Source organism: Dryobates pubescens, chromosome 11 (assembly GCF_014839835.1).
Source record: "Dryobates pubescens isolate bDryPub1 chromosome 11, bDryPub1.pri, whole genome shotgun sequence".
Lineage (NCBI taxonomy): Eukaryota > Metazoa > Chordata > Aves > Piciformes > Picidae > Dryobates > Dryobates pubescens.
The window spans coordinates 12,832,180-12,859,852 of NC_071622.1; the positions used below are offsets into that span (position 1 = coordinate 12,832,180).

The following is a 27,673-nucleotide window of genomic DNA, read 5'->3' on the forward strand; positions in this document are numbered from 1 at the left end:
AGGAACTACAACTGAAATTAATCTAAATTTGAGTTCCAGATGCCTCAGGAGGTGTACCTGTAACATATATACCACCAACAGCTGACTCAAAGCCACAGGCTGAAATGTACTTCAGCTAGGATGAATCATTTGTTCATTAAAGCCTGACAGAAAAAGCAGGCCAGGGCCTAAGAGTCATTGTTGGGGTCTGGGGTGGTTTGTTCAGTATTATTTACAATACCCACACTACTTGATTCTGCTGCTTTTCTCTAAGAGTGCTTATTGGGGACTGGGGTGATTTGTTCAGGTATAATTTACATTACCCACACTACTTAATTCTGCTGCTTTTGCACTGATACATCAAAGTTAAAGCCCCTTGCAAACACAAAAATGGTGCATTTATCTCATATATGTACATGGATATACAGGAAGCAACAGATCAAAGTCTGTACAGTTTTTTTGTTACAGGCTAAAATATCAAGGTTTAAATTCAGTTTTGCACTCAAAAGGTATCATAAAATGACCTCAGGAGACAAGGTCTCACTGAAAATGACTGAGACTACCTGCTCTGGTTAGCTACTCTGAGAACAGCTTCCCAAGTTAAATTCATAAACACAAAGGCAGTTCACCTACATGACAACTGAATTAAAAGCAAATATGAATATGTAACAAATCAGTTTCATGTTTTGACACAGAAGTACTTGACAATTTAATGGATTTCTACCAGATAAAGCAAATCCACATTCACAAATATAGAAGCCATTAGTCACTATTTGTCAAACAGCAACAAGAGGAAAATTAATACAGACAAATAAACAGCAGCAAATATCTGTCAAATAGCAAGTTACAGTACTACTCAATTTAAAGCTGCTTTGGTTTCCAATATCAAAGCTTTCATCTGCCAATTAACTCACATGAAGTAGAAGCACAGCTGCAAGGAAAGACTGTCCCTGGCAGTAGCCAATGTCTTCATCATAGACAGAGTATGCCTAGAAAAAAGGAAAGCCAACATGTATTTAAAGTGCACACAATCATCAGCAAAATGTGTGAGAATCAATGAGCCATTCAGAACAAGGGATAATCTGCAGGCTGCAATCATGGAGAGAGTGAAACTGCAACCACAGAATCACAGAACGTTTGGGGTTGGAAGGGACCTCGAGAGATCACCTAGTCCAACCCCCCTGCCAGAGCAGGAACACCTATTGCAGGTCACACAGGAACGCAACTAGGCAGGTTTTGAATGTCTCCAGAGACGAGGACTCCACAACCTCTTTGGGCAGCCTGTTCCAGGGCTCTGTCACACTCACAATGAAAAAGTTTTTCCTTATGTTCACATGGTACCTCCTCTGCTCCAACTTGCACCTGCTGCCCCTTGTCCTATCAGTGGACATCACTGAGCAGAGCCTGGCTCTGTCCTCTTGACAATCACCCTTCACATCTTTATAAACATGAATGAGGTTGCCCTTCAGTTTTCTCCAAGCTAAAGAGCCCCAGCACCCTCAGCCTTTCCTCATAAAGGAGATGTTCCACTCCATCACCTTTGTGGCTCTGCACTGCACACTTTCAAGCAGTTCCCTGAGGTCCTTCTTGAACTGAGGGGCTCAGAACTGGACACAATATTCCAGATGTGGCCTCACCAAGCCAGAGTAGAGGGGAAGGAGAACTTCCTGCACAGGCTTTCAGGGGACTTGAGGGAACATTTCCTGGTCACACTCAGTCTTCCATAGACACCATGTTTGTAAATACTTATTTTTATTCAAGCAACTTGAAGAGAGCTGGGGGCAATTTCTCTTCACCTAAATCTAGGACAATACTGCTGAGATGAGACCCCTCTACTGTGCCACACTGAGACTACATCTGCAGTATTGTGTCCAGTCTGGGCTCCCCAGTTCAAGAGGGACAGCAATAGGCTAATGAGCATTTAAGAGAGGCAACAAGGGACTGGAACATCTCTCTGATTAGGGAAGGCTGAGAGACCTGGGGCTGTTTATTCTGGAGAAGACTGAGAGGAGCTCTTATTAATATTTACAAATATCTGAAGGGTGGGTGTCAAGAAGGGGACAGTCTCATTTCAATGGCATCCTGTGATAGGACAAGGGGCAATGGACACAAATTAGACCACAGGAAGTTCCACCTCAGCATGAGGAGACACTTCTTTACTGCGAGGGTGCCAGAGCTCCAGAACAGGCTGCCCAGAGAAGCTGTGGAGTCTCCTTCTCTGGAGCCTTTCAAGACCCGCCTGGATGTGTTCCTGTGTGACCTGCCTTGAGCGATCCTGCTTTGGCAGGGGGGTTGGACCTGATGATCTCCAGTGGCCCCTTCCAACCTCCACCATTCCATGATTCTGTGTAACAATTAGGGTATGAAAAACAGGAAAGTTTGTGTTGTGGGGAGAATGGTTTTGGAAAAACAAGTTCTAACATCATGAAGGTATAGAACATGAGGATGGGTATTAGAGAACCACTGAGAACTACTCAAGCCTGAAAGGTTCCTCAGAAACAGTTTTCCTATGTCCTTGTTATGCTGAAGAATGAACAAGACCCATTTTCCTGCCGTGACTGACATACTACTTTTTCCTTACTCTTAGAAAAACAAAACTAAAATAACCAACTTTTCATCCCCATTACATTTCTCAGACAAGATGACAGATACTGTTTTTAGGAGATGTCAGAGCATGTTACAAATCTGAGGAAACTTGAGAAAGTATGAGCTGCAGCAGGACTGACACTGGAGAAAGGGAGAGACATCCTGCGAGAACAAGCACAGTGCTAAGGTTACAACCAGGGAAAACAGAAGCACAAGGTCAGAGCTACAGAGAGGAACAAGGCACATGAATCAGAAAACTTGCTTTGCCCCCACACCGCCTCCAAGACTGTTTATGGATGAGAGCATTTTGAACTGGAACACTGTGCTTAGCTTCTTTTTTTAAGTGTTGAATGAAATCAAGATTGCAGATTCACTGACTGGAAGCACAGAAAGCCTGTGAACAAACAATGTCAGGTATGCTTGGAAACCAAACCCTGGGTCTACCATACAGTATTTCAAAGGTAGCTGAGATGCATCTTCAAAAGGTGGCTGAGCTGCCTCTTGAAAAGTTAGAAAGAATGGTGACTCCAAATGGGATGTGACTCCTTTCCAGCCAACAGTATTGACATAACTGCAAATAATTTAGAATCCCAGATTGCATTGGCTGGAAGGGACCTTTAAAGGTCATCTAGCCCAAACACCCCTGCAGTGAGCAGGGACATCTTTAACTAGATCAGGTTGCTAAGAGCCCCACCAAGTCTGACCTTGGATGGGGCCTCCACCATCTCCCTCTGCCAGAAACCTTGACACAGAGGCCAAAAAAATAAACCACCCTTCCTTTTTCATTCAGATGGACAAAAACTAGGAAAGAAATCACAGAATGCTGGCATAGTGGGGGTTGGAAAGGACCTCTGGAGATCACCTAGTGCAACCTCCCTGCTAAAGCAGGGTCACCCACAGCAGATTACATGAATAATTCCAGAAGATTTCTGTAAAGAATATAACCTGAGTTTTCCTTGTAAGTTCACCGTTTATAATCAACTCTTCCATACATTTCCTAATCCACTGGAAGCTTTAAGAGAAATGGAATTGTAACTTGCAGCTCTTTGTCAATTGTCTACATTGCTTGCCACTGATTTTAAACATGTTAGATGGCATCAGTTAGAATTTGATTGAAAAATAATCTAAATCATAGAATCACAGACTGGTTTGGGTTGGAAGGCACCTTAAAGATCATCTAGCTCCAATCTCCCTGCCATGGGCAGAACACCTCCTACCAGCCCAGGTTGCTCAAGACCCCAACCAACCTGCTCGGTTTCAGTGGTGAAGCAGACAGGTAGGCTTCTCAGGTACATTATTGAAAACAATTTAATGAACCATTACAATCTGCTAAGTTGTTTCAACCACTTCTAGCTACAAAAGTAAAATATCAGAAAGAACCCCAGAAGTGTACAAGAGCAGACAATTCTCTGAACCGGAAAAAAAATGGATGTTCTCTTGGAAAAAGTTAATTGAAAATTACTCTTTAGCTATTAAGCACTGAATTAACAGAAATTACTTTCAACCCTTAAATTAATATTGTATATGACTAATTAGAACCATCCACTGCTTAATCATCACCATCAGGAGCCTTTATCTCTTTGTTCCCAAATTTTATCAGCTTATGGATGCCTAGTATTTTATTTGTGTAGTATTTCTAAAAGATGTATCTGCTTAGAAACAGATATGCAGAATTACAAATAATAAATGTCATTTATCATTTCTTCACGCTGTACAACACCACTTGGGAAAAAAATCCAGACTGAAAATTTAGTAGCAAATTATCAACATAGTTGGATTCTCTGTTTTGAGAAGCATTACTAGCACGACAGCTAATAGCTTGCTGAAACCAGCAACAAATGAATCCACATAAGTATTAAAGTGACTGTTGAGAAAGGAACATGCTGGCATGAGCTGCCTCTAAAACTGATATAGTTATCAGAATTAAAAATATGCCCCTTTTGAGATAGTGCAAGAAGTTGAAATTATGGCAAAGGAGGGAAAATGAGGAGGGTGCAAAAAAAATCCCCACTCTCAATGTCTGATATAAAAATATGAAGCAAGACCAGGAAATGTTCTCATAATCAACTTTATAAACACATTAAAAAAACATTTCAAATACATCCACAGCAGGAAAGCAAAACTTCTGCTTGGAAATATATGGTCAAGGTAGGAAAGTTATTTAAACATGAAAACCCACATGAAGTTTCCTTGTGTCTGTTTTATTACAGAAGTATCACAGGGGTTGTCATCTTGCTGGAACCATTTCTAGCAGGGGGTGTGTTGAAGGAGTTGTCTCCAGCAGAGTATTAGCAGAGATCACAGAATCACAGAATCACCAAGGTTGGAAGAGACCTCAAAGATCATCAAGTCCAACCTGTCACCACAGACCTCATGACTAAACTATGGCACCAAGTGCTACATCCAATCCCCTCTTGAACACCTCTAGGGATGGTGACTCCACCACCTCCCCAGGCAGCCCATTCCAATGGTGAACGACTCTCTCAGTGAAGAACTTTCTCCTCACCTCAAGCCTAAACCTCCCCTGATGCAGCTTGAGACTCTTGTTCTGGTGCTGGTTGCCTGGGAGAAGAGACTAACCCCCTCCTGGCCACAAATTGCAAGAAATAAAAATACTAAAAATTTAGTAAGAACAGGCAGTATTCACCCAAAAAGCTTGGGGGGAAAGAAAAAGCAAACTGGAATCTCATTAATTGGCTGATTTAATCAGAAGAAGAGATGATGAATGTGCAACATTTTTAGAAAGGGGTGATCCACAGAACCACAAATCAATTAATAGTGGATAATTTGGTTTAAAAATATATTACAAATTAATGAGTGGACATATATGCAGAGGATATAAGAGAAAAATGGTTGAGGGTTCCAGTAAAGGATGTCAAGGTTAAAAAATCTCTGAAGCAATCAATAAATTGGGGGGGGGGGGGGGGGGGAAATTAACTCCTTGATCTGCTTGCCTTTTGCCTTTTGAAATGAACTTTCATTAGGTCCTTCCCCAAAATCTGATCCTCACAAGCAGCTGTTATCAAATACTTGGATGCTAACTTCAGTTCTGCAAGAGAATTAGATCAAACAGAGAGATTCTGCTGTTAAGCATCATAACCCTGGCAACTAAAGATTTATGTTTTAATGAAGCCTCTAAAACCTACCATTTCATTGTATTTGCCCAAAGCAAAATGATTTCTGAAGCTTTCTGCATATTACTTCTCCAATCACACTTCTTTAGTTTTAAGTAACCTTTGGGATTGATATTGCTGAAATATGATGCAATTAACCGAAAGAGCCTCAAAAATAAGGATGCTACAGATATCACTGTAACACTGTATTATTATCAAAAGACCTACGATTAATTATTGAAGATTTATCTTTTTAGGTGGCTGAGGAGCATAAACTTTGTCTTTCTACATGAAATATGAAAACAAAGCAAATTCCCCAATCCCCTACTGCCACTGCAGTCATTGTAACTTTATAATTTCGAGAGAATGGGATTTTTCCCATGACAACCCATGACAATGTTGCAGCCTTTTAAGTTATTATTTTCTGAAGCTCCTGGGGAATCTCCAATCACAATACTTCAGCTGAGGTTTTAAATATTCTCTGTCTTATAAATGGGACTTAATGAAGGTATTGACTTGAAGCCTACTTGCGTTCATTTTAACTAAATGAAGATCTCACTCACAGAATTAAAACATCTTTTTGATAGTTGTCTGTCTTCTGAAGAGAAGAACTAGCATGCAGATATAAGTGCAACATCATTAGAAAGTGAGTAATTATGAAGCAACAAGAGAATCCTCAATGACAGAGAACTGCCTGCACGTTGGGTAAGTGATTAAAGAATCCATGGATGGACAGAAATTCTTCTCTAAAATAATTAATGGAGGAAAATCTCCCAAGATCAGAATCTTCTGTAGATATAAAAATTCCAAGTAGTAGATTTAAAAAGAAGAATGGAAAGGTTGCTAATTTGAATTGAAAACCTCAGGATCTGGGATTTCTGCAACTGCTGTCCACACATCTCAGCAGTTGTAAAAGAATGGCAGGGAGTAGGTCTTCCATTTCAGAATGAAATGTTTTTCATCATTTTACATCCTTGTAAGCATGAAACTCACTGCTTATGCTTGCTGAAGTGTCCAATGTACTTAAAACAACAAAATGCAAAACAGCCGCAAATACCAGCTCACAATCACACTGACCATTTGCCTTCACCACAGTAACTCAGCAACAATAGACATTAAATGTGACAACTGCATTAGAAACTGAAGAGATCTCATGAAAAATATTTAACCAATGTCCGCCTTATACAAAGGTCTTTTGCTTCCAGAGCTTTCATTTCTCCCCACACACTGCACAGCAATGCAGAGGGAGAAGTTCGACAGATCTCCATCTCTCACCTGCGTAACACTCTCTCCCCTCCCAGCAATAATGTCTGCTGGCAGAGGAAACCCTCACTTCTCTGAACAAGCGACAGGCGCACTGCTTGTGAAGAGCCAGATGAGAGATCCAGCATCTGCATCCCAGGAACAAGGGAAATGTAAAAGGAATCAAATGCAAGTTTGCCGGGGGAGGGGACCAGAATTACAAAGCTTGATTTGCTCTCATCACTTACCTTTGTTGCTACCTAAAGGATAAAAATGATCTAGGGCATCTACTCCACGTTTGACACAGACATAGCTCTGTGCTGAAGCCTGTGTTAGCAGAGTTGAAAGCCTTACACAGTGTCTGCAAGCCAGGCTGTCTCAAGAACACACCCATACTTTGATGCAGGCTTCTCACACAACAAGGCATTTTACGAGATGCTTGGCTGCTGAATAATTTTAGTGACAGCGTAATTTAAAACTCTGTACCTAAATTTATTAGGAGGCTAACAGTCTGAAAGTAATAATATTCTTCTGACTGCAGCTTTTAGGATGTATCACATTATATAAGGAATTTCTGTGGTAACTGGAAACTGTATTTTTAGAACTTAGTTACTCATGTATTGGGTATCTGGGAGAGGCACGTGTGTGTTATACAACATGCCTTCTCCTGAGCTGTAAGGCCTGAGAGAATGGAGACATTTTCACATCTATTCAGGCAGGCCCCCAAACATATTAAAGCCTTTACTCTCTTTTCCAGCATGGAAGATTCACAATCCTGACCTTTTCACTAGTAGAGTCACAGCAGAAAGCCCATATGCAGGAACAGGACTACTGCTGCCTTGCTGAGCACAGATGCACAGAGAATGAGCCTTATTAATATGCAAATGGGAGAAGACAAGATAACATTTAAAATCCTTTCCATGAAACAAGACAACAATATTTACTAAAATTGCTCTTCAACCCAGGAGCAAAGAAAATAAACAACTAAAAACAGAGGAAAAATAATTCTTAAGCGGTTCTGTTATGCTCCAGTGTTTATTCTAAAATTGGCAAAGAGATTCCCGTAGGAAAGGAGAGATCTGCTCTCTGACAAATAATTAAACTGAAGTGGACAAATAGTGAAATTTCCCAGTTGTAAATCTGAGGAGACGGTAATGATTGAAAAATGTGGAAGAATGTATTTGCTGAGAAGAGGTGATCACCTGAAAAAAGAAGCTGCAAAGAAATGGGAATGGAAATATAAAAAAAGGATGCAAGTCAGACCATCAGCTTACAGGATAGCACTGAGCAGAAGTTCTGCCATGCTGAAGGCTGAGCCAAAGAGCAATCCATCATTCACAGCTTATCGTGGTATAGAAGCTCCTGGTCACAGAACAGCAACTCAAAGACATTTTCACATTTCAATTGCACAGTAAAGAAAGCTAAAAAAAACCCATACTGAAGCCCACTCAGTATTAGCTCTGCTAGAAAAAGAGTTTATTATTGCCTCTGCTAGTGTGCGTACCAACAGACAGACACTGGAACGACAACTAAATCAGAGTGGTTTGTTCCAAAGTAAACTAGTTATCACACTGATCCTGCACAGAAAACCTTCAGGCAACTATGACTGGAACCAGGAAAAAATGACCAATTTGATCAGCCAAACACACATTTAGTAACAAAAGAGGTCATGATACCAACTATTCTCTGGTGAGACCTCACTTGGAGTACTGTATCCAGCTCTGCGGCCCTCAACACAAGAGGGACATGAACCTGATGGAGAGCGTCCAGAGGAGGGCCACAGAAACACTCAGACGGCTGAAGCACCTCTCCTGTGAAGACAGGTTAGCAGAGTTGGGATTGTTCAGTCTAGAGAAGGGAAGGCTCCAGGAAGACCACCCAGTGGCCTTCCAGTACCTTAAGGGGGCTACAAGAAAGCTGGGGAAGGGCTGTATAGACCGTATAGGACTGCATGTAGTGACAGGACTATGGGCCAATGGTTTTAAACTAGAGCAGGGCAGATTTAGATTGGACATTAGGAAGAAGTTCTTTACTATGAGGGTGGTGGAACACTGAATAGGTTGCCCAGTGGAGGGCTCATGTAATTCAACCATTTCCAGAAAACAAAGGGAAGCACTGTGTGTCTTTTTCCAGTTTGCCAAGTAAGAACACTCACCTAGCTAACCTGATTGATCTCCCTGCAACACACTGTCCTTCTCCTATTAAAGTCACAGTGGTTGGTTGTCAGGTTGGAGGCACATTCATCAGAGAATGAGAGAAAACGTGTCTCCTGTTCCATTCGGCACCACGTCACCTCCAGCCTGTTGAGAGGAGTGTCTCTGCCAAGTGCTTGGATTCCCTGGAGCACCGAGCTGTTAACTACATATGCAGGCAGGGAAGTAGGTCGAGAGTACTATCCTGTTACTCACTGTAACAGCGAGCGAGCTCCTGAAATAAGAGCTGGGATCTGCACAGGTTTGAAAGAGAAACACAACAGTTTGTCCAAAGATGGCTGCTCTGTGCAAATCTAGCTTAACACCATGTCCTCCAGTGAAAATCTCCCATCCAGAATCTGGAACTCTTTTCATCCCTTATCACCATTGTCAGCCTGAAAGTTTATTTTTAGATACTTTGTCACAGAAATGTTCTGCAACTGAACAAGTTTCCATCTTTCCTGATTTCCCACTGTTCTGAAGAAGAGATTAAGAGACGAACTAAAACTGACAGACCTGTTAAAACGAGGCAGTGAGCTTTTAATGGTTTTCCTTTTTATCTGACAGCGCACATCATCTCTCATTTCAGTGGGAAATGAAGAAAAAGCTCTTCAGCTTTTTACCCTCCCACTTGAGGACAGACCTCTTCTAGCCTTACTCATTCTTCAAATACCTTGCTTTCATATTGCAAGAAGGGCATAAGGGCACTGCCCCTCTGTTAAAAGTTATTTTAGTAATATAAAGTAGTCAAAATATTCCTTTCAATACCGATTATTTTTTTCTCCAATGGAACAACAAGTTTATAAGCAAATTAATTAGCTTTTACCCATGTTTCTCTAAAACTCACTACATCATCAATAAACTCGAGGTCCTCCAGTAGAAGAGAGTCTTAAAGGAAACAGTACGAGGATGAAGGAAAAGTTGCTGCCTAGAAACCTACAGAGCAGTTACGTCTGAGCTCAACGTTGGTAAGTAGGTGGAAACTGTCAAGAAGAAAAAATCAGTAAACTTATGAATAATTCAACACTGAAGACTGGATATGGCTGTTCAACCAGGAAGCACTGCTTCCCAAATCCTTCTTCAAACCACTGAGCACAGAAAAGAATGAGGCAGTCAGTAAAGTCTACCAGGATTGTTAGACCACCTTCAAAAAGATTCCTTCCTAAAGGCTTTTCAGGGAAGTAAAGTGCCACAGAAGGTCCTCTTATGGACTCAAATAATTGATCAACAGATAGGAAGCAGGACAGGAATAGCAATAAATGGTCATTTCTCACCCACAGAATGAAGGTGAGGTCGCTCACAGAACCTTAGGGAAAGATGTGCTGGGGCTGTTGCTATTGAAATTATTCACAAATCAAAGAGAACATAACAATAGCTCAGTAACAAAGACTGCTGATGAGACAAAGCTGTTTGAAGCAGTAAATTAAAAGCAGACTGCAAAGAAGTGACATAGAATGTGTTCATATCAAGTGGCCAAGTGATGGAGGTCATTCAGTTGCAGATAAATACCAAATGCTTCATGGGGCAATCCTGAACATGCTGGCAGGTCTCTGATCCAGAGCCATCAAGAAAAGAGGACCAGTATCTGCAACAGGGTTCTGAAGGAGTAACAGAGGCCCTGAGAGCAGGGAAAGCTCCCAGCTTTAGAAGCAGAATTTGTCATATTTACTACAGAAAATCCAGGAAAGTCTGAGATCTCTGCCTCTGTGCAGCTGCCTGCTGGACAGATAACTCCTCTTAAGTCCTAGTTCAGACAGTTTCATTCCTTTATCTTCTTTATTAAACAAAATAAACTGGGATACTCATTAATGAAGAAGAGGTTTTCTTTCTAAAGTAGATTCCCAAATACTTTCATCATCCTCATGGAATTTCTAGAGATACCCATGTGGAATACATACTTCCCATGTGGAAACAGTCGTCTTTAATTCTGTGCACAGTAAACAAAGGCAGCTGCAGCAGCTGTAAAACGCTGAGTTACTCAGGTTGCTCTGCTCCCACATCACAATCCTCTATCTATTTACATCCATTAACACCTCCTGATTTACCATTCCCATTTTCTCTGTGTCATCAGGATATCTGTATCAGAAATGATTTTTCTGTTTCCCTTGGGGTGACTAAGCAGAATACATGGAACGAACAAGTGATCTTCACGACACCCTGGGTGAAACACATTTATTCAGTGCTGATGTTTAGTAACCTGCTAGCTGGCTAGGTTTGAATACTTTCATGTGCATTTTGGTCACGTTCCAATTTGTCCAGCATTTATACATTTTTCACATGGCAGACTACACAACTGACAGAATTTTGATGAAATTACCTTCACCAATGAAACCTGTATTTATTTTTTTCTTTGTATTAGCTTGTCAAGATCTATTTTCAGTGAACTCACAGGCATTCATTACAATATGCTTCTCATGTCTAACTCTTGCTAAGCTGAATGCTATTCCCTCATTTTTCACTTAACTGATATCAAACTGACAAGCCCACAATTATCTGCATTGTCCTAGTTACTCCTTTAAAAATTGGCACAGGAACTGTTTTCTTGTAGCCCTCTAGAGCCCTCCAAGACTAGTGAGAATTGGTTCAAAGTTCTCTCTGCTCCTTTATTTTTTTACAATTCCTTTTTTTTGGTAAATGTGAATTACTCATGACAATGAACTTAAATATATGTAACCTAATCAGCTCTATTTAACATTCATCCAAATTATTGTTTGAAAATGAATCTGTAGCACCATAGAATTTATCTGGAGAACAGGAATAGGTATCGTTATACCCCAAAGGGCAGGACATTCTTTTTCTACTTGTTATGACAACTCCATCATTTCTGTCTATTAATCGGAGGTGGAAACAGAGTAACAAGGAAAAGGAACAGAAGGGAAATGGCTTTGACTATGGCAATAATTTATTCTACATGTAGGAAAAAATGTAAAAGGAAAACTGACTGCCAGAAACATAATAAAATCTGCAACTGATAGCTAGAGAACTACCTATCTAGCTGCAGTGTCCTGCCTTCTGGATCTCTCCTAAGCAACCAAAGTCTGTCTGTACAAGCTGGACCAATATGTTCTTTTAATGCCTCAACTTCCCCATGTACAAATCTGTAAACATGAGAATTTTCTTCAGTCAGAGGTGATCTAAGAGCTGAGTGGAAAGCCACACATATACACTGCCTGTGGAAAAGTCAGCTAACTTTTTCCGTACATAATTATCTAGAAACATTCTTGCTTGACCTCATAGCAGAGTGTTTCTCTTCCTCTACAAACCTCTCTACCAGAAGAGCAAAAAGAGTTTAACCTGACCACCCTTCTACTGAAGGGGACCTCTGATGTCAAACTGCCCATTAGTAAAGCTAGCTTGAGGCTTGCTGTTCTCATCAGCAACTTTGGAGATACAAAATAGAAGGCTATAAAAAGTACTTCAGGCTATCCAGCACTGCAGAAAACACTACACTCTCCCCATGCAGTCCAAATAAAGCTTTAAAATTTGATTGATTAGTTGACTTGGGTCAGAACAGGGTTAGCAGGGCAAAACACAGTCACAGCAAAATATGGAACAGAGTTCAAAATTCAGAGCACTGACTGTACCTTACAGATTTTGTACAGAGATTCCTGACCGTCTCCTTCTGTATCTTTGAAATAATCATGTGCTGGAAATGTACGATGAATATCTCGAGTAATGACACTCTCTTGAGCAGAATCCTGTGGAAAAAAAACACAGAGGGAGAGAAAAATCCCAACGCATTAGCCTGGCAACAGTGTAATTAAACAGAACAGAACAGAAAACTCAACGTGCAGTCAACATGGATACATTAGATAACTGCTTTACTGACTCATCCTCCACAAATGCTTGTAGAAGAAACTGAAAATCCTCTAGACTCATATGCAGTAATAAACTTGACAGTTTAACAAGAGCAACGTGGCAGGTTTGCTGCCCTTCAGGCTTACAGTTCAACTTTCAAACTCAAAGGAAATGACTTAGTTATTTAATTTGGGTGTGCCTTTTTACCACATTTGCTTACTTTTACTCTGTAAGAAAAAGAAAAGGGAAGAAAATTGGGCCGTCTCTCTCTTGCAAACTCCGAGGTTTTCATTTGAAATGTGTGTCAATCTACCGCAAAAATAGTGTTAATTACAAATTGGAATGATTACTTAGAAAGGTTCAAAGTTTGTGATTAAGTGGTCTTTAAAAGAAGAAAACCAGAACAAGTACCAGAAAATGCTGTATTTTCAGATAAATCCCTTATCTTTCCCTGCTACCACCTCCAAATCAATTACATTTTCACATTGACTAGCAATTAAGGATAATTTTGGTGCCTAAACATGGGTGTCAGATGCGATTTTAGAAGCTCAAAGATAACCTTGCCTGGTGAGCAGCTGCTGCTGCTGCAGAAGAATACAGGTCTGCTGCAAGTGCTGCATCATCCCTGCAAGCTCCATGTGATGATCTGCATATATACAGCTAAAATGACACCAAATGCCCACGTTTAGGCAACTGAGTTGTTCCCTAGACATACCTGGCCCTGTAGATAAAGAAGCAACTGCTTACAATACTGCATTTCTATCACAGGATGGAAATCACTGCAATCAGACCTGTGAAATGCCACTCTGTGTATGAGGAAGTGGCATCAAAATGTCAGAGCTGAAACTATCACAGTTAATCATTTATCTTCAGGTTCCAGTTACCCTCAGTATGAGGCAGCACCTTTAGGTTGGTAAATACCAAAGGGTGCTTTTTTCTATTACCTTTGTAATCCTAAAGGAAAAACCAACAGAATCCTCACCCGCGACTCAGAAAATAAATCCTTTATAAATACTTTTACCTTGAAAATAAAATACAGAAAAGCTTCTAAACCCCCAGATTGGAGTCTGTAATCCACAACTCTCTCTAAAAAAAAGATTCTTTATACCTGCTGGAATCAGCAACCAGGTAATCTCCCAAACTGAGGTCGTTTCCCAATCCCATAAAAGCTCTACATTGAGCCCATGTCATGGAGTAACGCAGCTGCGTGGGGGAAGCTGAGGCAAAAGCCCACAGCAATTCCCAGCAACAGTTTCCCTTTGGGTCCAGCCATAACCAGCATACACAAAGATATCACCCTGGGTTGGATTGGGCTACCCCAGAAATGAAAACCCATCACTGCATTTCTCCAAGCACTTCAATGGCAGCTACAAAAATAACTGGTCACAAGCAGCATAAATGTTACTTTAATGCTTCCTAAGAGCATTCCACTGACTATCACAGATTAAAAACAACAAAAACACCAAAAAAACCCAGTGGTTTTGGGGTTTTAATAAATCTATTGTCATTCACTTTCTCATTCCCTTTGATTCTCTACACCCTCTATGTTAAACTGCGGCTTCACCTTCCTTACCCATCCTTCTCTGCACATGGCACAATCCTCCATTCCTTGCCCACAAAACTCTTCCCCTTTCTTCTCTCTCAAGCAGCCCTCTGAAGCTCACACCTTCTCTGCATCTTTGCTATCGTTAGTTTATCCATTTATGCTGTCCTCATTTTCAGTGATCTCAACTGTTGCTTTCCAATAACATCTCTAATGCAATCTGGAGTTTGTAAAATACCAGGCGTGTTGTTACGTGCTACGGCAAAGAAAGCTTACAAAGAGGAGTGATGTTTTTATTAAGGCTAACTGGGACTGCTGGAGAAAATAAACACTTTGGTGCATTTACCAGGCTATCATTATGATTTTGAGGACAGTGAAACATCTTGCAACTATCAGCAACCAAAACAAAGCACAGAGTCTAAATCACATGCAGCAAAACACAGAATAATGATGAAAATTAATAATAAGCCGTTTGCTAGCCAAACTTCTTTAATTAGTATTTTCATTTACACAGCTTTCAACAACAAGAGAGGCTCAATAACTGCAGTCTTCCTCCCAGCCTGTCTTTGACTTCCCTGCATTTCTGTCTTTCCCTGGAGTGAGAGGTAAACATTTAACTGAGCACATAGAAGTTGACAAGGTAGATGTCTGAAGCAGGACCAGAGGACAAAAAGACATCTCTGTAATGGCCCAAGTGCAAATTCACTGTTGCTGAGTTAAAATGAGGCTTCGGTCAGCATTAATAGCAACAGATGCTTCTGAAATAACTAGAGAACAATTAAATTGACCCAAAACAAAATCTAAGCTGAAAAGCAGGACAATTAACCCCTTCTCAACAGAAAACAGCCATGTGCAATACAACAAACTCACAATCCAAGATAAGAAGTTATCCTAGAGGGAAGATGTGTATAGAACTGCTCCTTGAAATGTCTACCTTTTTCCAGATGGGGTTTGTTGGCAGGGCTGTTCTTGGGAGTACCACAGCAAATGAGCTTACATTTAGATTTTCAGGGTGGGGGGGGGAGTTATTCTTCTGAAAGTCATGATTTGTGAATTTAAGATGAAAACAGGCAAAGGTGAGATGGCTATCAAAGCCTTCAGAGTTCTAATGATCTTTGTCATTTCTAATAATCATTTCTGTGCTGCCAACTTGGAGAAACAATATTCTACTGAGGAAAAGAATTATCTTCATATGTCAAATCTATGACAGCTGACATCCTACTGAACAAGCTCTATACTTTGAGTTGTCTCCCTTTTAAAACAGCTGCACTGCTGCCTCTGTGAAGCTATTGGAATTGGGAGTACTAGAATACTGACTCCTTGACATTGCTGCCATTTCGAGCTATTAAGATGCTGCTGAATGTGGACATTTGATGCCAGAAGGCAGACTACACATAGAAATACAGAAGAGAACAGAAAACTGTTTCTATTAAATAGATGTTAAAGAAAATTAAGGACACATAGGCACTCAAAATTTAAACTATCAGGCAATTTTTAAGTATGTACATTAAAAATCATGTTTTACTTAAGAATATTTCACAAATGCTCCGAAAAGGACCTCTGCTTGTTTGTCATCATGAATGAAACCATTCTGGTGATGGATTCCAGTTAGAAGAGACTCCTCTAGGTGGAGTCTCACTTCCTTTGTTGGAAGAACTGGAGGGTAAGTGTGGTATGAGCCAGAAGAATGTATTATGAAAGAAAAATCCCTTAGGTTATAATGTCTCAATGCTGTTTTCAGACTCAGATCCTTTCCCCACTTCTGCCCAAGGTTACTTATGTGAAACCAGACACCATCAGTGATGCAAAAGATTCCCTGAGTGGTCATCTGAGTTTTCCTCACTATACAGCTGATTGTCTTACAGCTGTTGACTCAATATGGAGAAATACAGAATTACTTACAGTTGCCATTAAAGGAATTCAAGAGTTGGATGTGACTACTAAACCAATAACAAACCAGGTCACAGGTGTCTGAAACCTGGCATTCAATCTGAGCAGCACTTCTGACCTCAATCTCCTTGTGCTCCATTTCCCTGGTTAATAATAATTCCCCATCTCAGTAGGGTGTTATGAAAATCAATTAACATCTGAAGCACTGAAATACTGCAGTGATGAGTCCTACAGAAACACCAAAGAGGAAAATAATCACTTCATCCTCAAATGCTGACCTGAACAGTATATAGTAAGGTATAGGGTTACACAGTGAAAAATAATTATGGTGGAAGAAAGAAAAAAGAAGAGAAAAAAAATGCTGTTCCTTAATTAGGTAAGCACTGTTTGTTCTGTACACAGCAAGGCAGAGATGCTGGGAAGAAGACAATCCAAACCCATAGAACTATGTGCAGTCAAGAATACATCATTATTCATATGAGTAGGCAATTTTCATCTTGTATTTAATTTCCAAATGCTTATCTCTAATCTAAAACTCCTTCAAGTTTGGTTTTATCACAGATGTTTACACACAAAACCAAAGTGATTTTAATGTGCTAGAGATCCAGTACAAGTTCACCTCACCAGACCCATTTGAAGGTTCTGCACTTCTGATGAGCTTCAGACAGATGATTTTGCCCTACTCATCTCTTCTCTTCATCTCTTCACTAGCTAAAAATTGCCAGAGCACAAAGTACCAAGGTAAGTATGAAACGGGGTGAACAACAATAACAGCAACAACAAAAGGAAAAAAAAAATCAAAATGGGCTTTCAACATCTAAAATTGCCATGGCCCAGAAATCGGGTGTGTCATGCTCCTTCAAGATTAGATACTGAAACTTTTCTACATGTTGCTTGGAAAGCAAAATCTTGCATCCTGCCGCAGGTGTTCATCACTCCTATTTAGCCAGAAATGTATGATATGGAAACACACCAGCTGCTGGTAGCAGGAGTTAGAGGTACCCTCAGTAAATCCATGCCTCTTAACCCTGAAAATCTGTACAGCTAAATATTGACTTGCCAAGTGCACAGTATTTGTGCATTATTTGTTTCAGTATCCTAATCATTTTGCTGAAAGAAAAGAGTTGGGGAATATTGCCCATTTTTGTTCCTTAAAGTTCTTTGTGGCTCTGTATGGCTCCACACATGGGAATGTGAATAACAACTTTAAATTCTGTTAACCACAATCCTAAACAGGCAGCAAATATAAAACACACCAAATGGATGATGAGGTCAGTCAGCATGGGTTTGAAATGATCTGCACAACTGGCACGTTGCTTTGCCCCTTGTTAACGGTGTCCTCCCAAACTCATGCTTTCTTTCAGTAGACTTGACACCATGTTGTGCCATCACATACACACATCAGCAATCCCTCTCCTCTCATCATTACCATGCATGTTGTAACCTTCCAAGCAGTGATCCAAGAAAAGCTCAGGCTCCTTACCCATCAGTATTTGGGAGGGGAAAAAAAAAAGGAAATCAATAGCTCTTCCTTTTAAAAACACTGAATAAAAGATGTTTGGCTTGTACTCAGTTCCTCTGTAGCATTTTTGTAATACATACCTTGTAGTGCAGCTCTTTTCTATAAATACATTTCCTTTCAATCATCATCAGCTTTTATTCAGCTGAGAGCATGTAATAGTCAAAGAGTACTAATTAGCAGAGAAACAGAAACTGAGAAAATAGCAGGGGACCATTCTTCAGAGACTTTGAACAGTTAGATATCAAGATATTTAAAGGGAAGACACTATTTAGGTTAGTTCAGTAAACAGAGTGGTCAGCTGAACTTTGCAAATTGTGGCTCAGTCTCAGCTTTTTTTCTTGCTGCTTGGGCAAAAGCGCTTGCTACAAGCAGAAAGAAAGAACGGTTCTACTGGACATGGGCCCAAATCAATAGTTCAAAGTCTGAGCAGTCTTGAGCTTCCAGTAGGTCAAGCTTGGATCTAAATTTAGCATCAAAGGCTCTCTTCCCTCATCAGGGTAATATGCTGGATTACTAATATAGCTCTGTCCATGGAAGCAGACTTCTTTTTTCATCAAATGATATCCCATTCTTCTCAGGCTGTGCTTGACAAGGTAGTGGGCAGCTGCTCATGAAGGTCCCAAGACAGGACCTTCAGAAAAGCAACTATGTCATACATCTTTTTAAAAAGACTGGGAACACAAAATGACCAATGGCTCCTAAACATACAGATCTCCAGTTCTTGCAAATCCTGTGGGCTGGGCCCCTAACTCTTTCAGACAGAGTACCACTGGGACTGGATTGGCCATGAGCTTCTAAGGAACTGCCCTATTATTGATGTGATCAGCCATATGGGAGCAATGCTTATTGTGAAGGGCTCTCACTGTATTTCTTTCAACACTTAAGTCAAAACTACATGGGAAGAGGGGAAGCCCTGATGAGGACACACTGACCAACTGCCCACCACAAGGTTTTGAACCCTCCCAGAAGCAGGTTATGACAATTTTCAGCTGCAGGATTCTGGATGATGTAGACTGTGACCACAGAGAATGCTAAATCCAAGATTCAGAAGTACAGGTCAGAAACCTATGTAAATATTACTCTGTATGTGGCTATAAAAAAAGAAAGTGATATTGCAGCAGTCACAGAGGTAAGGCAGGAACAGCTCAGATCTTAACAGGGTTGAGCTGTCAATCAGCAACAGACCAGATGACATTCGTCTGTAAAAAATCACAGCAAAAGTAGATCAGACACAACCCGATCAATCCTGCGTACACTCGCTGCTTCTGAAAAACAAAAACTATCTATGACCTTTACTATCTGCCTGCTTTGTTTTCCCTCTCCTATTCTGTACAGCCCCCCCCTTCCCTCCCACGCTACTGATACATAATTTATTCTCCTCACTCTGCCATATCCTTCCTGAAAGATGCTGTCAAAAGAAAAACACTGCTTCTGCTACTGGGCAGGAGATCACCTTTGGAATGCACCAGGCTCCATTTTTTGCCACTGGCATGGCATGCTGTGAGTTCAGAGTTAAACACTTATCCTGAAAGCTCCCTGACCTCCCACAAGACGTAAGACCCTCTGTACACTAACAGCTGGAGCTTGGAGTCATCTTCTTCCCATATGATGTTGGTGGCATGAAGGGACATACAGGTCTGTTAGTAGCTATCTCTGCATTTCAACTTCACATTTTATTACATTTGGGGCTTTCTTTGGGTCATGCAGTCTTTAGCAGGTAGGATAACCAGAATTCTTTTGTTAAAGGTTGGAGAGAATTTTTTAAGCACTGCTGTGGTGCTTTTAGGCTATGCCTTTAAAATTCAGTTACAGATTTTAGGCAGAAATGTAGGAAAATATAAATAAACGACTATTGGGTGTAAAAAGAAAAACAAAAGATTATTCTAAACAAACTAATTGGGTAAATATCTAGAATGAGAGGAGCTGTACCATAACAATTCTTCCCTTTTTCTCTTCTTTTCTGATCTCTGGCTGTTTTGCTTCCCTTGGGAAAGATAATCTGCATGCTTTGTCTAGCCTTGGCTAAGTATAACTTCTCTGCTCCTTTCTTGTCCCTTTTGTACAGGGGGTAAGGGAGGCAGGGAAGAAGAAGCTGGTAGCTTCCTCTGGTCCTTGGCCAGGGGGGGTCCTTGTACTGTTTATTAACTGTAAATGTCTGTAAATATTGTAAATACTGTATGTTTTGTACATATTCATCTCATTCCATTGTAGAGTGTACATTCTGCTTGTCAATACAGCTTCATTTGCTTCTAACTGAGTTGGTCTGGCAAAGTTAATGTTGGGGGGGGGAACTTTAACCCACCACGTGCTGGATTTTCATAGAATCACAGAATTGCTTCATTTGAAAAAGACCTCCAAGATTATTGAGTTCAACCATCAACCTCAGACTACCAATGCCATTAAGCCATATCCCAGAGCGTCGTGCCCACACATTTCTTGAACACCTCCAGGGACAGTGACTCTGCCACCTTCCTGGGCAGTCTGTTCCAATGCCTGACCACTCTTTCAGTGAAGAAATTTTTCCTGATATCCAGTGTAACCTTCCCTGGCACAATTTCAGAGCATTTCCTCTTGTCCTAACACCTGAATCTAGGCAGAAGAAGAGATCAGCCCCTACCTCACTCCAAACTCCTTTCAGCGAGTTGTAGAGATCAGTGAGGTCTCCCCTCAGCCTCCTCTTCTCCAGACTGAACATCTCCAGCTCCCTCAGCTGCTTCTCACCAGACCTGTTCTCCTGACCCTTCACCATCTTTGCTGCTCTCCTCTGCACATGCTCCAGCAACAAGGTGTCCTTGTAGTGAGGGGCCCAAAACTGAAGCCAGTATATATTTCATCTTAGGTTTGCTTGTTTTAAACAGCTATTACTTAGGAAGGTTGGCCTCACCAGAGGACATGAAGATATACCAGACCAAGTAAAAGACATCTTACTGAGTTTACTTGTCATCATCTCACCTTTTTTTCACTACCATGTATAGGCACTACCTAAGTAAAAAGGTAACCCACAGGTTTATCCACGTAGCAAGTTAAATTCTCTTCAAGCTCCTTGTGGTTTGCTAATTTGCAGATGAGGTTTTTGATTATGCCTCTTCTGTTGGAGACAAAACTACATTTGTAAAGGCTGGAAAAAATGTTCCTGTGATTAACCTGTAATTTGAAATTCAGTATTTCTGACTCTACCACCAACTCACTTGGCAATTTCTAGAAGCAACTGGAAAGGGAAGGTCTGCTTCTAACAGACAATACTTAACTGCACCAGTACAGATGGCTGTGGAAAAGTCACGTGGAGCTGCTTCCAGAAACTGGAAAGGGTGACATACTTGAATCTTTTGACTCCTATTTGGCTACTTTAGATGATGGTGCTACAAAACTTAGATTTTAAACAAGTGCCTGGAAATCTTCACTACAAGAAGCATAAAAAAGAAAATACAGCTACTGCTTAAAACACATCTTTAAAAAGTCAACTCCTCTTAAGAAAACAAAGAGAAAAGGAAGAAAATAAAAAAGTCTTAAAAGATTAGTTTCCTGCAGTGTCACTGACTAAGCAGATCCCCCAAGGGAAGTAGTGGTTTCCCCTACATTGAACATGTTTAAGACTCAAGTTGACAGGGTGCTGGGCCATCTCATTTCAGCCTGGAGGAGAGAGACTTGGGGGTGCTGGTGGGCAAGAAGCTCAACATGAGCTCTCAATGTGCACTTGCAGCCTGGAAAGCCAATCAGATCCTGGGCTGCATCAAGAGAAGTGTGGCCAGCAGGTCAAGGGAGGTGATTCTCCCCCTCTACTCAGCTCTGGTGAGACCCCACCTGGAGTACTGTATCCAGTTCTGGAGCCCCTATTACAAAAGGGATATGGATGTGCGGGAAGGTGGCCAGAGAAGGGCCATGAGGATGATCAGAGGGCTGGAGCACCTCTCCTATGAGGACAGATTGAAAGAGTTGGGGCTGTTCAGTCTGGAGAAGAGAAGGCTCCAAGGTGACCTAATTGTGGCCTTCCAGTATCTGAAGGGGGCCTACAAGAAGGCTGGGGAGGGACTTTTCGGGATATCAGATAGTGATAGGACTAGGGGGAATGGCAGGGGGGTTGGAACTAGATGATCCTTGTGGTCCCTTCCAACCCTGACTGATACTATGATAGTATGATACTATTGCAACTACACTATGACCTAGAAAGCTTGGACCAGATGATCCTTGGGGTCCTCTCCAACCTGTGATGCCTGCCTGATCAGTGTTTCTTTCAACATTTTGGGAATTCTGAAACTGAACTACTTTTGGCAATCCAAAGACAATGTGATCAACATCCATTTAAGATTTTACGGAAAGAGTCTATTTCCAGAGACTATTTTTCCTTTGCAAAAAAAAGAAAGAATTCTAACAGAATTCAGAGTTATGTAGAGCCTCCCAGCACACTCTAGTCTTTAGCATCTGTACTTATTGCTGCTAGCAAAATATAAAGATATAAAGAGAAAAGGCTGTGTTATCGAGTCAGTTTATCTGGCTTGGTGATGCTGGTTTTTAACAAGGAGGAAAGGCTTTGCAGCACTACGCAGATAAAGATTTGCCAATACATTGATTTTGGAAAGCTTCTTAAGTTTGTAGCTGTTGAAGTGCACAAATTGTTTCTTCAAAAAGGAAATGTCTGTCCCTCATCTTCTCAAACAATGGAGTCAGCCAGACCTATGGTCAGCCATGATAGAATACATAGAATACATAGAATAAACCAGGTTGGAAGAGACCTTCAAGATCATCGCGTCCAACCCATCAACCAATCCAACACCGCCCAAACAACTAACCCACGGCACCAAGCACCCCGTCAAGTCTTCTCCTAAAAACCTCCAGTGATGGTGACTCCACCACCTCCCCAGGCAGCCCATTCCAATGGGCAATCACTCTTTCTGTATAGAACTTTTTTCTAACATCCAGCCTGAACCTCCTCTGGCACAGCCTGAGACTGTGTCCTCTTGTTCTGGTACTGCTTGCCTGGGAGAAGAGACCAACATCCGTCAGTCTACAACCTCCCTTCAGGTAGTTGTAGAGAGTAATAAGGTCACCCCTGAGTCTCCTCTTCTCCAGGCTAAGCAACCCCAGCTCCCTCAGCCTCTCCTCGTAGGGCTTGTGTTCCAAACCCCTCACCAACTTTGTTGCCCTTCTCTGGACTCGTTCCAGCAAGTCAACATCCTTCCTAAACTGAGGGGCCCAGAACTGGATGATGTTTACAATAACTAAACCACACTAATGTGGTTACCTTCCAGGTCTGCTCCCTGACAGCAGCTACATAATTCAAGCAATCAGTTAATATCCTGGATACTTTCATTTCAATATTTGCTAAGACAACACCACCTTCATATCTTCTTTGCTGTGTCATTCTGCCCCTGGACACTGCACTGGTTAGGCCACAACTTGAGTACTGTGTCCAGTTCTAGGCCACTCAGTTTAGGAAGGATGTTGACTTGCTGGGGTGTGTCCAGAGAAGGGCAAGGAAGTTGGTGAGGGGTTTGGAACACAAGCCCTATGAGGACAGACTGAGGGAGCCGAGGTTGCTTAGCCTGGAGAAGAGGAGACTCAGGGGTGACCTTATTGCTTTCTACAACTACCTTAAGGGACGTTGTAGACAGGCTGAGGTTGGCCTCTTCTCCCAGGCAAACAGCACCAGAACAAGAGGACAAAGTCTCAGGCTGCGCCAGGGGAGGTTTAGGCTGGAGGTTAGGAGGAAGTTTTACACAGAGTGATTGCCCATTGGAATGGGCTGCTCGAGGAGGTGGTGGAGTCACCATCACTGGAGGTGTTCAGGAGGAGACTTGATAGGGTGCTTGGTTGCATGGTTTACTTGGTTGGGTGGTGTTGGATGATAGGTTGGACACGATGATCTTGAAGGTCTCTTCCAACTTGGTTTATTCTATTCTATTCTATTCTATTTGGAAACATGTACTTTTTTGAACCACTCATCTTCCAAGACTATTAAGATCAACAAATCCTTTCTATCTCTGGAGGACTCTTCCAGCATGATTCTATGATTCTTATCTTTGTTCTTTATATAAGAATTCCAAAATCTGGTGGATTTATTGACTTGACAGCAATTTGCATCACTCAGTGTTGACATCAGACCAAAAGACCAAAGACTGTTGCTCTCTGGGAGCATAGAAGATCAAATTCACTTTTTGTCAAGACTTAAAAGTCTCAATTCCAGCCTCAGGAAACAGTGCATTGCAGAAAATGAAGGCTAGGGAAAAGAACCAAAACACAAGCACATGGTTTTCATGCCTGGCTCTGTCAGAACCTGCTTTAGTTGTAGCTACACTGAATACTGTGTATTATTTCTGAGGAGCAAGTCCTTCACTGGTAAATCTAGAGTGGTAATAACCACAAATAAGCAATTAATGTACATAAAGCACTTTTCAACCTAACACAGAAGCCATTATGGAGATGCCACAACATTGTACTAAAAGAAAAAGTACATAAAAGTTCATAAAATCCCAGCATGGTGGGGGGTGGAAGGGACCTCTGGAGATCATCTAGTCCAACCCCCTGATGAAGCAAGGATGCCCAGAGCAGGTTGCCCAGGATCACAACGTCCTATTCATTTACAATCTGGACACCACCTGATATATATTTCCTCACTGGATCTTTCAGAGTGTATGAGACACTGAAGACAACTTCTGAAACTGCAGTCATCCAGGTCTCTGCTGAGCAACCAGCTCTGCCAGTACAGGTGGCAGGTACTGCAAATGCAATTCTGGAACTTGCTGCAAGATGAACTGTAGACATAAGCCATCTAGAGGTGCTGATACAGGGTGACTATGGATCTCTCTTAATCCTTTCCTTGTATCCTCTCAGTTACAAGGAGAGGGAATCAACACAAAGGGGCTTTCACCGTCTAACTGCAGTACCTATAATTACAAGTAAGTTCAAGCAGCTGCTGCCTAGGCTGATAATGAGTTGTCAGCATCTGAGCTTATTAGAAGTCTTTAATACATATAGGTCATAACAATATATAAGTCATAACAATAAAGACCAGACAGTGCAAAGACAGAACAGTGCACAGAAATCATCCTAAGTAGGTTCAAAATGGGACCAGTTTTCTATACACTACTTTTTATTGTATCTGAACATTTCTCAAGCACTGCATATAGGAATAAGCAGATTTCAGGGATATTTCAGCTCTTCTCTCTCCTTGAAATAAACCAAGGGAGCTTATGTTCATCTCTTATTTAATAATTCAATTTAGTTACTCCAATTATCCTGATTATGATGGGGAGGTTACTTGAGTTTACAGATAATACAGTTACTTTTCAACGATCTCCTACCGAATCCCTTCATCTTCACCAGTAACACACAAACAAAATGTCTATGTGCACATTCTTTGTGACAAAACAGAAGGCAGTCTGTTTAAATATGCTAATTCCAAGTGAACCAACACTGCCTTTCTTGGCACCTCTGACATTTCTGCCAATGAGCAATACAAACAAGAAAATCAATGATTTCCCATGCCCTAAGAAAGAAGAAATAACTGAGACACACATAAAAAGAGCTACTTTCATCACCAGAAGATGCAATTAACTTGTTTCAGTATCAAGCCTCAGGTACAGAAGATTAAAACAAAGTTATAATACAGGTTGGACTTGATGATCCTTGGGGTCTCTTCCAACCTTAGTTACTGTGATACTGTGATACTGTGATAATGAGAAAATAAAAATAAAGTATCCCATCAGGGAAAGAATAGTACTGAAAAAATACCACCAGACAGCTCTTGGGTTTAATGCTACAGAAGCACCTTCCACACATTTGCAGTGGTAACGTGGCTCAGTGATGCTAGGCAGCTAAGTCAGGGTCTACTTTAAATGCCAGCAACCTTGTAACACTGAAGTAAAGCTAAATTGGTGACGTTTAACCACCACCACCACCCCCCGCAAGCAAACTCCCAAAGCTGGACTGAAGTCAAATGTATTTCCTTGCAATACTTCCCAACTAACCACAATTTTACTATCTGGAAGGTTTGTTTACTATGTTCCTAGATCCTTGAATTGAACACAAAGGTAATTACGCCCCATTTTTTAAATAAGGTTGTACACACAGAAAGTTCTACTGCAAAGGATGCCAAAACCCAAACCCCACCTACAAAACCTCCATAAAATAAGCCTGGCTGAGTAACTTCCCCATTACTGTGTCCTGAATTTCACCTCCAAGAACACCTAAAGCAGAAGGCAGCAGAAGAAACAAAATGGGCATCCCATCATCAGGTATGACAGAAAACTGGAAAGGCACAAAAGGTGCTTCCCACAGTGCTCAGCAGGTCTGGCTGCCAAGGAAGGTGCTTGGGCTTTCGGGGGCATTCTCAAGACTGCCAGCAAAAATGACTCCTCATAAATTAAGACAGATCAAGTTAAGCTGCTCTCTGCAAAGGCATCCCCCAGAGCTCTGCAACTGCAAGCACGTTTTTGCTGTATAATGAAGGATCACACGTAGAGACAAGGTTACAGTAAAAGGGTAACCTTGATTCAGCTTTTGCTCCTCCTGTTTTCTTCTGTTGGTTTTCCAGGCAAAATACCTCTCATTCAAGTGTGTTACTTAATTATATAGGCATTTGCCTGAGGTAAAGAAGAGACTCCAGCTTGTTAAATGACCTCAGGTACTTCACAAATACAATTACAACAGGATGGCCAACAGCAAAATAGGGTAAAAAGCTTTATCAGACTCTCACTGTGCAAAAGCCAACAGACAAAGCAGGGACTGAAATAGAGAGAGAATTTGAGGTAGGGCAACAGAAGGGACAGAAATGAAGAAGCTGTGGCGAGAAGAAGAGGAAAAAGAAGAAATAAAGCAAGATAAAGGATGGGAAAGAAGAAAAGAACCAAATAAATTGCATTTAGTTCTCCTTGACTCATAAAAGGAAGCCATAAATCAAATATCTTATCTTAATTTAAATCAATGGAAATCAGTTTGAAAGAAAATCCAAATGACTGTTTTATTATGCAGGCTAAGGAATTCTATAAAATCTGGTTATAGCTATTAGATGAAAAGGATTTTTTTCCCTTTTGAGTATTAGAAGCATATGCTAGACTGTTAAAACCATCCTAATGTCTCAAGGTTTCTTGAACTCCTACAATATACAACTGATGTACATTAAAGTTGAAAGGTCTTTAAAGTTGCTTAGATACTTTGGGGCTATTTCAGTGGCTATTGGCTTTTGGTAAATACAGATACAGTTATTATTGGCTTTTTAAAAAAGATATATTTATTACTGACTTTGGGGGGGGGGGGGGGGGGCGTGTTTTGGTTTGGGGGTTGGGGTATTTATTATGCTCACTTCTCATACTTCATTACCACAGCTAGGAAGCAAGATGGAAGAAAACATTGCACATGCTGTAATACTCTCTCATCTAGATACTTTGAAGTCTCACTGAGAAGAATACAAATGACAGATGGTTGGTCTTGTTTTCATTTCTCTGACTGGCATTACACTTCAGCACCACATTTCTTAATAGGCACTTTAAGATCTCAGCTGGTTAGACTGTGTGAATCCTTATCTATTTGGCCTTAGCTCTCTCAGGCTTAATCTACAGCATTGTAATAAGAGTATTTGCTACTGCTACCACCATGTTAACTGGTAAATGGAAGGAAATAGTAATTGAAAGGGCTACTGAAAACTGCAGAAATGCATAGCAGAAAATAAGGGCAGCTTCTTACTACTTCTGAATCTGCATTCCTCCAACACCATGATGTCAGAAGGACAGACACTCTCAGGCTGAGTAAATTCGCAATGAACTGGTCTGTAACCAGACTAATGTGAATGGAAGGTCTCTAAGACTGAAGGATG

The 27,673-nt window shown here is 41.1% G+C and overlaps 1 protein-coding gene across 3 annotated transcripts in view; it reads right to left on the reverse strand.

Annotated features, from left to right (window-relative positions):
* Nucleotides 1–27,673, reverse strand: part of RABGAP1L (RAB GTPase activating protein 1 like) — a 277,604-nt gene that overhangs the window by 111,342 nt on the left and 138,589 nt on the right. For all 3 annotated transcript variants that reach the window (XM_054165303.1, XM_054165304.1, XM_054165305.1), the window contains exons 14-15: nt 12,697–12,810; nt 894–968 (exon numbers count right to left, since the gene is read on the reverse strand). In XM_054165303.1, coding sequence (XP_054021278.1) covers nt 894–968; nt 12,697–12,810 — 189 coding nt within the window. The remainder of the gene's footprint in view (nt 1–893; nt 969–12,696; nt 12,811–27,673) is intronic.